This window comes from Perognathus longimembris, chromosome 22, assembly GCF_023159225.1.
Source record: "Perognathus longimembris pacificus isolate PPM17 chromosome 22, ASM2315922v1, whole genome shotgun sequence".
Taxonomy (NCBI): domain Eukaryota; kingdom Metazoa; phylum Chordata; class Mammalia; order Rodentia; family Heteromyidae; genus Perognathus; species Perognathus longimembris.
Window position 1 is genome coordinate 8,403,663 of NC_063182.1, and position 12,831 is coordinate 8,416,493.

Below are 12,831 nucleotides of genomic sequence, written 5' to 3' on the forward strand. Positions count from 1 at the left end.
CCCCGGGAGTCCCATCAGTAGCATGGAGATTGGGGGCGACACTCATCCCAAGCCTGCGCTGGTCCGGCTGGCGTTGGAAGCTGAGGAAGGCAATCCCGCACACGTGCCGATCCCGGAAGGAGTCTGTGCAGTAGAGAGGAACTCTGGGACCAGCCCCTTCCGGATGAAGACGTTTCACCTATGCCAGGCTAGGTGCGCATCTGGCCCCCGCTGGATGCGGGCCTCGCTTCCCAGGACATCTCCACTCTGAAGTGTCTCAGGGCCCCAGCAAGCCCCCCAGCCAGCACCCCGCCCCCAAGCAGAGCAAGAAGCCAGTCATAGCTTGTGACACAAACATGCATTCGTTTTATTCACAAAACAGCCTGGTTTCCTAAAACAATACAAACAGCATGTTCATCAGCAGGAAGCTGGTCGCGGGCAGGGACCCCTGGGCACCCACCCCCGCTGGCAGGGGGCCGCGCGGAAAAGCCCTTTCTTCTGCTGCGATTAGCAAGGCGGAAATAGAAGGACTTATTTTCTTTTCTCTAAGGGAAGTAGCCAGGATCAGAAATCTCTAGACATGGGCTCCCCAGATCTCAGCGGCTCAATGAAGAGAACTCACATTTTTCCAAAATTCTTACTGTCAAGGGAAGGGGACCCAGTCAGGATGGTGGTACAGCTCTGCTGGTCTGGGCTCGAGGGCGAGGGGGGCCCCTACCCTGGCAAGCTCGGCCTGACAGCTCTGCACACATGGATGGAGACAGGGGCTTCTACACGGCGCCATCAACATTCTCTTATAAACGTGAGTGGATTTTCTCCAGGCAACTATGCACTATTCTCATGGTCGGAAAGAATCAAAGGAAGTTTAAATGAGGGTGGAGTTAAACTGTGCTAAATTACAGTAGTGCTTATTAGTAACTAGATTTCAAAAGGTTACAGAAAATTTACATTCTCTACACAAAAACGGCATCTCCCGCACAGACAACATGACATCGACACAGGAAGGAGACTGATTGTCCATTCTTTGCCCAGGAAGTCTCGGTACTTTATAGATTTGTCTTTACCTCTTTTTTTTTTTCCTTGTTGTTGTTGTTCTTCTTCTTCTTCTGAAATAGCAGTTATATTTTTTTCTTTCTTTTTATACCAGGGACGTGGAGATGTTAAAACGACAACAAAAAATATATATATAAAAACAGGAATGAAATCTGTGAGAGAATATTTTTGGTTCTAAAGACGGGTGCATCCGTTTGTCTTCGCCCGAATCCCTTGCCGGAGACCACACGAGCCAGTGACATTGCACGGAGAGGGCAGCTTTGGGTTCCCGCCGCCGTCACTGAAACCACCGGAAGGCAGCTCCCGTCGGAAGCATCACCTTCTGGCGGGGCGGGAGACAAAAACAAGGAGAGAGTCAGGGTCCCGGTGGGCCTGGTGCAAGACGCTCCCCCGCAGAGGGAGGGGCATGGAGTTACAGGCAGCCACCCCTGGAGTTCCTGCTTTCCTGGCCAGGCCGGGGGAGGAGAGGCGACCCATCGGAGGGGCCCAGAGCACCCCGAAGCCGCCCGAGCCACCGTGCCCAGGCATCTTCCTTTCCCTGGCCCAAAGGCACCAGGCAGCGGGTGGCAATGGTACCTCTGGGGGCCGGGTCTGCTTCTGCCAAACACGCGTGCGCACTGGCCGTGTGCACCGTGCGTGCCTCCCGCTACGCTGGGCGTGCAGTGCGAACCAGCAGCCGTGTCTATACCGAGAGGATGCACACCGGGCAGGTGTGTGCGTGCAGGTACAATGGATGAAGGTGGGTGCCTCGGTGTGCACAGAGGCAGACAGACACGGGAGGGACATGGCCAGGAGGCCACAAGTGGGGTGCCACTGTTGTTTTGCAACCGCTTGGATATTCACGTCAAGCCCGTTTTGGTAGAGGGGTGGGACCGAGGGCAGGGAGCGGTAAACTGAAAAGACGCTTCGTACCCGGGCCTGGCACTGCAGCTGGGGGCCAGGCCCCGACACAAGGGTGGAGAGGAAGCAGCCTAGAAGCCCCTCCGCCGTCTCTAAGCAAACCCTAGGTGGACGAGCCCTTACCTGTACCCCGGGCCCCCAGGCCTCAGAGCAGGGCAGTGGTACCGGAGTTCCTCTTTCCTTAGGTGGCAGTGGGGGAAAGAAAGGCTTGGACCCTGGGGGACAGGTGCGGGGCCTACTGTCGAGGCCACGGAACTCCTCAAACTGGGGAAGGGACAGTGCTAGGATCTTAGGTTATGGACTGGATGCTGTAGGACAATCAGGGCTTCTACTACGGGAATCTTAATGTCGGACCCAGGTCTCACTGGGGGGAATATGAGGCCCCTGCCTGTTGGGGATCTCAGGAGGTGGTTCTGAGTTTTAGGGTGATAAACTGGTATCTCACAGCCAAACTAGCAGGCCCCAGGACGCGCCCAGGTAGGAAAGGCGGGCTAGGGGTGGGTTTCGACTGCCAGATGGACGCCACAGCCCACAGACCTCCCTCTAAGGCGCCGTTACCTCCAGAGCGGCGGAAGGCTTCTTTTTGAGTTCCTCACATTTTCTGAATTTGCAAATCTGATGGCCAGTCTTTCGATTCCTACAACTGCTGCACTGCTCGCAGTTGATGCGCCGCCGGCAGGGCGCGCACATGCCGCAGCGTTTCCGCTTCTTCTTGCCCGAGCTGATGGCAGAGGCCAGCTCTCCCTGCATGGGGTACTCGGCCAGGCCGGCCATGTGCAGCGCGCTCTCGGCCAGGAACACGCCCGCCGGGGTCATGATGAAGAGGCCCGGGTTGATGGGGAAGGCGCCCAGGTAGGGGAAGTCGGACTGGCTGTTCAGGGCTTCCGCACCCGCCACGGCCTCCATGTCGGGCAGGCCGGCGCCCGCCTCGCTCATGAGCGGCAGGTGCTCCTGCACCACCCGCTTCAGCATCTCCGTGGACTGGGCGAACTGCTGCAGCGTCAGCTGTCCCTCGGCGGCCAGCTCGGTGGCCCGCTCGGCCTTGCTCAGCAGGCTGGCCACAGCACCACTTTTGTGCTTTGAGGTAGGGTTGCTCTTGTCCATCGCCATGGCGGCCGCCAGGTCGTGCCCGTTGGCCAGCAGGGAGGCGGCGGCTGCCGCCGCGGCCTTGTCGGCGGCCTCCCCGCCCATCATGCTGCCGCTGCCGCCGCCGCCGAAGGAGGAGTAGTGGGAGAGCGGGCGGGAGCGGCGCAGGCTCTTGTTGAGGGGTTCGCTGATGATGCCACTCTTGTTCCGGCGCTCGGGGGGTGGCGCGTCGTCCGCCACCGAGGCCGGCGCGGCCGTCACGGCTGCGCTTTTGTCTGTCGCTCCGGCCTTTGGGCCGCCGCCATTGCTGCCATTGGTGCTGCTGCTGCTGCTGCTGCTGCTGCTACTGCCGGTGTCCTGGGAGCCACCGCCAAGGCTCGACATGGTGGGGCCGAGGCCCAGACCTCGCTGCTGGAGGAGCCTGCCAAGTGCTAGGGGTTCACAGAGGAGCACCTGGCCCCGCTGCCCGCGACAGAGATGCCGGGTGGGCCTCGCTGCTCAGGGCAGGCACATGGTCAGGGGTCCGAGTGCAAGCGTCTGTACTCTGTGGGGACAAGAGGGTACAGGGTCAGGGCAGCAATCAACCTTCCTCCTTCCCTATCGCCATCTGTATTGCCATGGTAACCATCAAGCCTGACAGGACATGGCCACCGATGTCACAGGGGAGGCTCAGACCCAGTCTTCCCTTCCCTTCCAGAGATCGATGGAGGCAGGCAGCTCTTCTGTGCTAGACAGAGGATAACTAACTTTGGACCGGAGAGTTACAGCCATCTCTCCCTCCTAATCTTTCTTCCCCCGGCCCATCTTCTAGAAAGCGGCTCCTGGATCCCCTCTAGGAGATTTCTAAGACACACCAGTTCTTTTAAGGTTCTGCCAAGTCCTGCAGGTGAACGTGTCTGGCTACTTAGTTGGAACCAAAGTCAGCTAACCGAGCACAGCACCCCTTAGTTCAAGGAGGAAGCTAACCCTGGTGCTCCGGGCTGAGCAGCTCCAGGTTGGAGAATGCGCCTCCCCCTGTGAGAAAGAGAGGATGTGCATGTGCACACAACACACCTCCTCCTCGGCTCCAAACCAGTCACTGTCACCTCAGACTCTTCTCTGTCTCCCCATGGGCCTCTGACTCAACTGAGGCCCCAGCAAGCAGGGGCGCACCGCAGGCGGGAGGGGCCTCCGCCTGGGGCAGGCTGGGCTATGGAGTAGGTGCACTCCTCGAGGGAGGGAGGGAAGACAAGCAGGGCTTGTTTTTTGGCCTTCTCTACAACTCTTAGGCGCCCCTTCCCAGGACAAGGCCCATTGCACTGAGGCCTCAAGTCAGGGCGCTGTAGCAATGGCCTCTCTGGCTGACGCAACTGGTCCAGATGGAGCGGGGGGGGGGGGGGGGGGGGAGTTTCATCAACCCTGGCTCTCTAATGTCCCTCCCCACCTTCCTGCTTGGTGTGGACCAGCCCAGGGCCTAGCTCCTGAGCAGCTGGCGAGTCAAGGGCGAGGCACACATCTGGAAAACTGTTGTACCTAGGCTCCAGGGTAGAAACACACTGAATGTCCCCAGACAACCCTATCACCTCAAAATCCAGCTGCTCTGGTCATTCAGCCTGCCACAGATCACCCAGTGCAACCCTGCGCAATCACAGAAACAGAGCAGGATCAGCCGGGAGTGGCCACGGAGGGGCACACGTGGTCAGGGAGGACACTGACCCCATAACTGGGCACTGGGCTCCACCCTGGAGGAAGCTGGGTGGAGAGGAAGAGCTGGGTAGACTTAAGGGAGGACTGGGAATCAGTCCTGGTAAAAGGAAGGAGACCAGCACGCTCAAGGACCTCTAGGCTCTAGCTCACCGTCAAGACCTCCCCGCCGTCCTCAATGACTGGTAGCCCCGGTGTGTGTAGGGGGTGGGGCGCAGCGGTGCTAGGAGGACAGAAGGCCTGTCTCCTGAGCTCAGTTATCCTGCCCTGAGCCTCGACCCCAGAGCTTCAGATCTAAGGAAGGAGATCTGAAGGCGGGGGGTCCAGGGGCTAGGGAAATGGGGAACAGCGCGGTCCGCCCCTGGCCTGTGGAGCCCCCCCCCCACCTCTGCAGCCTGCTAGCAGAAATCGATAGCTGCATTAACACTGCCCTCGCCCCCCCGCCCTCCAGCCCAGGGTCTGGCTCTGGTGCAGGGCGGGCAGGTCAATTAGAAGTCAGCTGCCTCCGACACGGCCAGCTTAGTTGAGGGTTGGCGCTCTCTTGGGCTGAGCCTCTGCTTTTGTTTCTATCCCCAGTCTCTCTCTGTGGGGAGGTGAGGGGTGGAAACGTCATGTTCTCTCCATCCCCTCGGATCCGCCGCTTCTCAGTCCTTCCTCAGGGACCACCCACCCCCATGCCCCCGGGTCGTGGGGCACGCTGAGCTCAGGAGAGAACGTGATATGTCACCGAACAGGTGCTGCAGGCAGACTGTGGTTTGTCAGCCACAGGCGCGGAAGGTGGGGGTAGATCCACGAGGGGAGCCGGAAGCGGCGACCGTCCCCCCAAACCCAGAGGACAGGTGTCCACATCTAGTCCTGGTTCAAGTCTCAGGCTTGTCTCAAACCTGCTTCGTGTTGTCCTGCGGCTATGTAAAGCGCGGAGGCCCTGGCCCCAGTGGCTCGCTGAGCACAGGCTCACGTGCCCTACTCACAAAAGGGGTACACAGCGGTGACATTCCCCACTGCAGGACACCCAGCAACCCCTCCAGGCCAGAGCGGGCCTGGCAGTGCCCGGGCGGCAGGGGAGGAGCCGGGGCTGTGTTGAAGCGGAGCGGGAACGAGCGGGAGGAAAAGCTGGCGGGCAGGCGGGCGGCGGCGGGCGCATCCATCATCAGCCCTGCCAGGAACGCATCCAGCCCCCAAAAAGAAATACTGCGCCTGAGGAGGGACAACAAAGGGCTCCGTTTCATCAGCAATGCGGAGCCAGCGCCCTGCCGCCCCGCCAGCGGCGGTCAGCCCACAAAGGACCCCTTTGTCCATGCAGGAGCCGGGCGGCTGGGAGCCGGGACCAGGGACTGACAAGTGGGGACAAAGCTGGGGGGGGTGGTGGTGATGGGGAACCAGGTCCTGGAGAACTGGGGGGCAGATGGAGAGACCATGGTAGAACAGAGACAGGTGGCGATAGAAAATGGAACCTGGAGGAGGAGGAAGAGTCGAGGCTGAAGGACAGAGGAGGTACAGGGACCAGAGACTGGGAAGAGAAAGCTCGAGAAGATCCAGCAACCCAAGGCCCAGCCAGGTTGAGGGTCTTGAGGACTCAGGACATAAAAAACAGCCTGGACACGAAGGTCTCCAACCCAAGGGGGTAAGAAAGCAGCTGGCCACGCCCAACGGGAGAAGAGGAAGCAAACCTCGTGAGACCACCGAGTCCAGCCCAGGCTTGGGGAGAGACGAACAGGGCAGGGGCTTGCAACAACTCCTTGGAAGACAGAGAGTCACAGATGGGCCCTCTGCTGGCAGTGGGGGCCGCTTCCCTGCCTTTCCCTGTCTCCTCCACAGCCGGGCACAGAACGCGCTCCCCTCGCCCAACAGCAAGCTTAGCACAGGTCCCCTTCACCAACTCCCCTCGGAAGACAGCACTTACTGGGTACCTTCCGTGTTCCGAAGCTCCCCATGGTATAAGGTATTACCCAAGGACACAGGAACGGGTTCAAGCTCTCAAGGTCAAACAGCTGGTGCCCAACCAGAGGTGGGACTTGAACTCAGAGCTCAAGTGTTGGTCACTCTACTCTGTGACTGCCTGGGCAATTCATAGTGGGGCCCAGGGCACGGTGGCCCTGTTATCATGCTGTCCCCTACCCCCCTCTAGGACGGTTCCCATGCCTATCACCTCTCTCCTGTGGTCAGGGGGTGAGCTGTCACAAACCCCAAGGGAGTGCCCCCACCTGGAGGCTTGGATAGGTACAAGCAGGAACAGAATTCTGGGCCAGTGACATCATAATGGCAGCTGGCACCCATAGCAGCCCCGTGTCCCGCGGCACTGGAGGAACAGTGAAGGCCACGAACCCTGGTCAGGAGCTGGGCGGACGGTACAGGGAGCACGTAGGTTAACAAGGCCTTCCTGGAGGAAGGGGACGCAGGCAGAGCTGAGAACAGAAAAAGATGCTGAGGGGGGAGCAGGTATGAGGTGTGGCTATGAGCTTGTCAGTCTAAATTGGGCAGATGACAGGAGTTTTTGCTTTTCTCATATTGGGGATTGAACCTGGCTTCAGATGTGCTAGACAAGTATTTTATCACTTGAGCCTGCCCTTAGTCCTAAGATCTTTATTGTATTGTTGCCAGTGCTGGGGCTTGTGCTCAGGGCTCCATAATCTCACCCTCTCACTTGGCTACCCCCATCTCCATCTTCAGGCTGATGCTAATTAAGTGGAGATGAGTCTCACTAACCTTTCCAGCCAGGCTAGCTTGGCACGAGTGATCCACAGATCTCAGCCTTCTAGAAGTTAGGGTTACAGGCATGCGCCACTGGCTCTCAATTTCCTAGGATTGCTTTAAATGGGCAGGATTATTTTTAAGTTTTACTGAGTTTATATTTTTACTGAGTTTTTGTGTGTATGTGTGGTTCTTGAACTCAGGGACTAGTTCCTGCTGCCTCTGAGGTTCTTTTGCTCAAGGCTAGTGCTCTACCACTTGAGCCACAGCTCCACTTCTGGCTCTTTTTGGTAGTTTAGTGGGCTGGCTTCAAACTGAGATCTTTAGATCTCAGCATCCTGAGTAGCTAGGATTACAGGCATGAGGGACCAGTGAGTGACTAAGTTATATCTTTTATATTATAAAGGTCACTCATTGAAAAAAAAAATATAATTCAGGGGCTGGGAATGTGGCTTAGAGGTAGAATGCTTGCCTAGCATGCATGAAGCCCTGGGTTCAGTTCCTCAGCTGGAAGTGGGCACTGTGGCTAAAGTGGTAGAGTGCTAGCCTTGAGCAAAAAGAAGCAAGGGACAGTGCTCAAGCCCTGAGTTCAAGCCCCAGAAGTGGCAAAACAAACAAACAAAATATAATTCAGCTGGGTGCAGGTGGCTTATGCCTGTAATCCTAGCTACTCAGGAAGCTGAGATCTGAAGATCATGCTTCGAAGCCAACCTGGGCAGGACAGCCCATGAGACACTAATATTTTCAATAAACTAAAAAAATAAAAAACAAAAAAAAAAACCCAACCTGGAAGTGGCAGTACACGTACGTGTGTGTGTGTGTGTGTGTGTGTTTCAATGCTTTCGAGTTTAGGGTTTGTGAAATACACCGCCATCCCTCTTGGACAGGGCTACATTTTGGGATTGGCCCCACAGAAACTATGGTCTGGGTGGACTGGCATGGCACCCTGGTGTGTCCTGGTTTGGAGCACCTCTCTCCTTCCTTCTGCACCTTCCTCCCCCCACCTATCTTGGTGGTTGGTCTCCAAGGAGGTGAGACAGACAGATGGCACACAGACTAGTGGTGGCGGAGTGGAGACCACAGGTCTGCAGTGGTTGAGTGGATTTGAGCAATGAGGGGAAGAAAGGATTCTCTCTCTCACTCCTGTGATTCAGCCTTGGGAGGTTTCAGAGGGAAAAGACCCCACTCAGGCCCAGAAGTTACACCCAGCGACATGAGTCTTAGAGCCAAAGAAATGTAGCCCCAGGGCTGGGAATGTGGCTTAGTGGTAGAGTGCTTGCCTAGCATGCATGAAGCCCTGGGTTCAATTCCTCAGTACCACATACACAGAAAAAGCTGGAAGTGGCACTGTGGCTCAAATGGTAGAGTGCTAGCCTTGAGCAAAAGAAGCCAGGGACAGAGCTCAGGACTGAGTTCAAGCCCCAGGACTGGCAAAAAAAAAATGCATCCCCAGCCAGAACACAAGGAAAACTTACAGCAGAAAGACATGTAGAGACACACTGACCACTTAGCAGGTGGACTGGGGGCCTTCAACATCACTAGGGCTGGTCTTAAGGACTAACACCTCCAAGACAAACTGTCAAGGATAGAAGCACTACACCCGGACTTCTCTGATTCCATACTTCTGGTCCTGACCCTCTAACCCTCCTCTCAAAACAGGTGCCACTGTGTCTAAACATGGGGCTGAGACACAAATGCTTGAGAAAAACACTGGAGCAAATGAACCTCTCATCCCCCCCCACAAAGCTCCCCAAAAGCAATGGCAGGTTTGCCCATTCTTGGCCTGGTCCTAGGTCACACCCCAGGATACCCTGATAGGAGTGTCTTGCCTGACATGTCAAAGGGTCATGGACACTTGCACTTGTGGTTCATACCTGGGATCCTGGCTATTCAGGAGGCTGAGACCTGGAGGATCATGGTTAGAAGCTAGCCCAGGCAGAGAAGCCCTTAAGACACGATCTCCAATTAGCTAGAAAAACTCAAGACTGGAGATGTAGCTTAAGTGGTAGAGCACTGCCTGTGAACAAGAAAGGCATGAGAGAAAAAGACAGAGTCTTTGGTTTTTGTTTGCTTTTTTGCTGGTCCTAGGGCTTGACCTCTAGGCCTGGGTGGCTGAGCTGCTTTTTGCTCAAGCCTAGTGCTCTACCACTTGAGCCACAGCTCCACTTCCAGCTTTTCCTGTGGTTAATTGGAGAGAAGAGTCTCACAGACTTTCCTGCCCCGACTGGCTTCAAACCTTGATCCTCAGATCTCAGCCTCCAGAGTGGCTAGGACTACAGGCGTGAGCCACCAATGCCTATGGCTAATGCCCTTGTTTTGTGACTTAAGCATATGGCTGTTGAGCCCATTTCCCCACATGCTGTGTGGGACCATGCTAGACACTACCAAGGCTTCATGCCACAGGTGCCTCCACAGCCATCCTCAGAAGAAAGCCACTCCATTCAGAGCAGGTAGTTTGATGCAAACAAAATGTTGCCCTGACCCGGCAGAACCCCTTGGATCTTGGACTAAAATAAGTGGTAGTGTCTCAACTATACTCATCTAAGATCAGAGCTTGTATACCTGCTTAGTGTGGGCCTCATTACAGGCTAAGCTGGCTGGCCGAGACCCCCGTGTCAAGGAATTAAGAGGGAGGGGGGCCTTGTCTTCCTTTGGACTACTGGGTATATAGTGCTTTTGTGGGCTGTGGTGGCACAGGTCAACAGGAATGACTGGGAATAGAATCATGTCCCCCTCACTTCGGCAGGCCTTTTCCCCACACTGAGCCTGTTTCCCAGCTGTAAGTCAGAGAATAGTTCTTATTCCTCATTCAACTTGCAGGAGTAATGCTCCCAGGGGGTGCCACAGGGAAGATGAGAGAGACAGAAAAAACAGCCAGGTGCCAGTGGTGCATACTTATACTAGATACACAGAAGGGTGGAATACCTGGAGATAGAGGTTCAAAGCCAACCTAAGCAAAAATAAATAAATAAAATACCTGGAGACTTCCATTTCACCAAAAACCCAGGCTGGAGGTGTAGCTAGAGAGGAGAAAGAGTCCCAGTATTGATGTCCCACCCAGCCAGCAAGTGTCCAAGCCTGCTCAGCCATTTGCAGGTAGAGAAGAAATCTTGAGAGGCTTTGAGTAGGCACCAGAGAAGGCAGCTCATGAGGCAACAAGGGGCACCCTGTCCCCCCCAGAGCTCGCTCTCTCCCGAGGACACAACGGCAGGGTCTCATAATGAATGGGCACTCACTGTCTGCCAGGTGCCACGCTAGTCTATCCCTGGATCATCTCCACATTGAACTACTGCTATCTCCACTGTGTGTGTGTGTGTGTGCGCGCGCGTGCGTGCGTGCATCTATCTATTTTAGTGGTACTGGGGATTGAACCCAAAGCCTCAAGCATGCTAGGCAAATGCTATACAGCACGAGCCACAACCCTTAGCCCATCACTCCCATTTTACAGATAAGGCAACTGAGGCTCCGGTAAGTAAAATCATATAAGGTCACAAGGCCAGTAGGTGGCCAAGTCACAGGATCTGAACCCGGGTCACTGTACTCAACTTGCAAAAGGACCAAGGGCTCCAAGGCAGATGGAGGGAGGGCCTCGGGTTAGAGAATGGGCTCCTCAAGGGTCCTGGGGGTGGCAGCTCTCAGGCTCTAGGTGAGCATACTAGGAATTCGCAGCTGTACTGCAGGGCCCAGGAAAAGCCAGGGGAAGGGGTTGTGGGTGGGTCAGGCGGGCCAGAGCTCCGGGCATTCCGGCAGCCTCCGCAGGAAGCAGGACGGGACGGAAACTGGCTCCTGCCACCTCCCCCAGAATCCTGTGGGCAGCCCAGCCAGGCTGCACAGAGGCCCTCTTTGTGCCTGCCCCAACCCGCTACCCGGCTGGCCCAAGGTTTTGAGTTTCCTGGGGGGTGGGGACCTCGTCACCACCAAGTCTCCAGCAACCTCCTCCTCTCAGGCAGCCACTGCCGCAGTCCACAGCTGGAGGAGGAAGTGAGTAAACGGTTAGGACTGCCCCCAGAGACCCCGGGAGGGCTGTGCTCTGCCCACATCCCATTTCCTCAACATTTACATTCCCCAATCGGGCTGGTCAAGACGCAGCCAGCATCTGCCAGGGGCGATGGAGGCCTCTGGGACCCTCTTCCCAGGGGGTCTCAGCCCTCTCGGGGTGGACAGGTGGGGCAGAGCATCCGCTAAACTGCTCTATCCGCTGCGTAGGGTGCACCCGGCAGAGGCCTCTTCCGGTCGGTTCAGGAGACAAAAGCCCCTGGGGTACACAACTGCGGCAGAGACCCGGGGCCCCAGGGAGCTGAGCGTGGGGGTCGAGTGTCTTGGGGAGTGGCACCGTGTGTCAGTGGACTGCCCCGCGTCGGGCTGCGGGGGTGCCCAGGTGCAGTCCGTCTCGGGTGTCACCCTGTGGTGTACACAAGGGGCTTCTAAAGCCAGCGCAGGTGGCGGCGACGCCGGGCTCCGAGGCCCGTGCTGTCCATACATGGGCGTGCGCACACAAAGAGAATGGTCTCCGCGGTGGGGCATGGCTGCGTGTTGTCACCTCGGCGTGTCAACCTGCCTGAACTGGGCCCCGGCAGCGGGCGCCCGGCCGGGGTGGGGCGCCGGGAGGAAGGAAGGCGGATGGGGGAGGGGCCGCCCACAGGTGTGCCCGGGCTATGCTGGGGGCTGGGCCTCCACCCAGGCCACGTGTCCCCCGAGAAACCGACCCCTGGGTCTAGCCCAGAACTCGTCCCCGCCATGACAGAGGCACCTGTCTCGCCTGCAGCTCAAGGTCCAACAGCTCTGACCGGCGCCCGCCCGCCTGCCGGGCCTGAGCGTGGAAAAAACCTGCAAAACAAAAGCCCCCAGACCGCAGGCCCTCCCTGCAGAGGTGTGGGGGAGGCGGGCAAGAGGAGGGAGGCCGAGGGGCGGGGGAGGAGGTGTCCACAGCCCTGGAACACAAAAATAATGAGGCGAGAGGGGCCATGGGGCTGAGCCGGCTGGTTCCGGAGTCGCTATCTGACCTTGACAGATGCCACAGCTGGGCGCCTGGAGAGGAGCTGCCGCCACCCGCCGCCTCGGTGCCGCGCCCCCCCAGCTCCCCCAGGCCAGGGTCGATGGGGGCTCCGGCGTGCCATCCACACACAGCCCCCTACCAGGCGAGCGCTGGGAGACGCCCGTGGACCTCTCAGGAGGGGGCGTCCGCCGTGGGCCAGGCCCTCAGGTGTGGCTGTGTGTGTGTGAGCACAGAGCTCGCCATTGTGCTCGCGTGTGGAGGAGAAGGGGCGCAAAGCGCGAGTGCGGGTGTGACAGGGACAAAGATGGTCCTTGTGTGTGCGTGCTGGGGGGTCACACAGGACTGAAGTGGGTGCGGACGCGTGTCCCTGGAGAGTGGGCGCTCATCACTCCTCGCGCCCTTGTGCGAAGCCGCAGCTGCTCTCGGGGGGTAAGCCATGCTGA

At 57.7% G+C, this 12,831-nt stretch overlaps 1 protein-coding gene across 2 annotated transcripts in view; it reads right to left on the minus strand.

Moving 5' to 3' along the window:
• Positions 1-322: 322 nt before the first annotated feature.
• The window catches only part of Cxxc5 (CXXC finger protein 5), a 32,979-nt gene continuing 20,470 nt past the window's right edge, over positions 323-12,831 (minus strand). For both annotated transcript variants that reach the window (XM_048331134.1, XM_048331133.1), the window contains exons 2-3: positions 2,491-3,562; positions 323-1,354 (exon numbers count right to left, since the gene is read on the minus strand). In XM_048331134.1, coding sequence (XP_048187091.1) covers positions 1,310-1,354; positions 2,491-3,402 — 957 coding nt within the window. In that variant the 5' untranslated portion in view covers positions 3,403-3,562 and the 3' untranslated portion in view covers positions 323-1,309. The remainder of the gene's footprint in view (positions 1,355-2,490; positions 3,563-12,831) is intronic.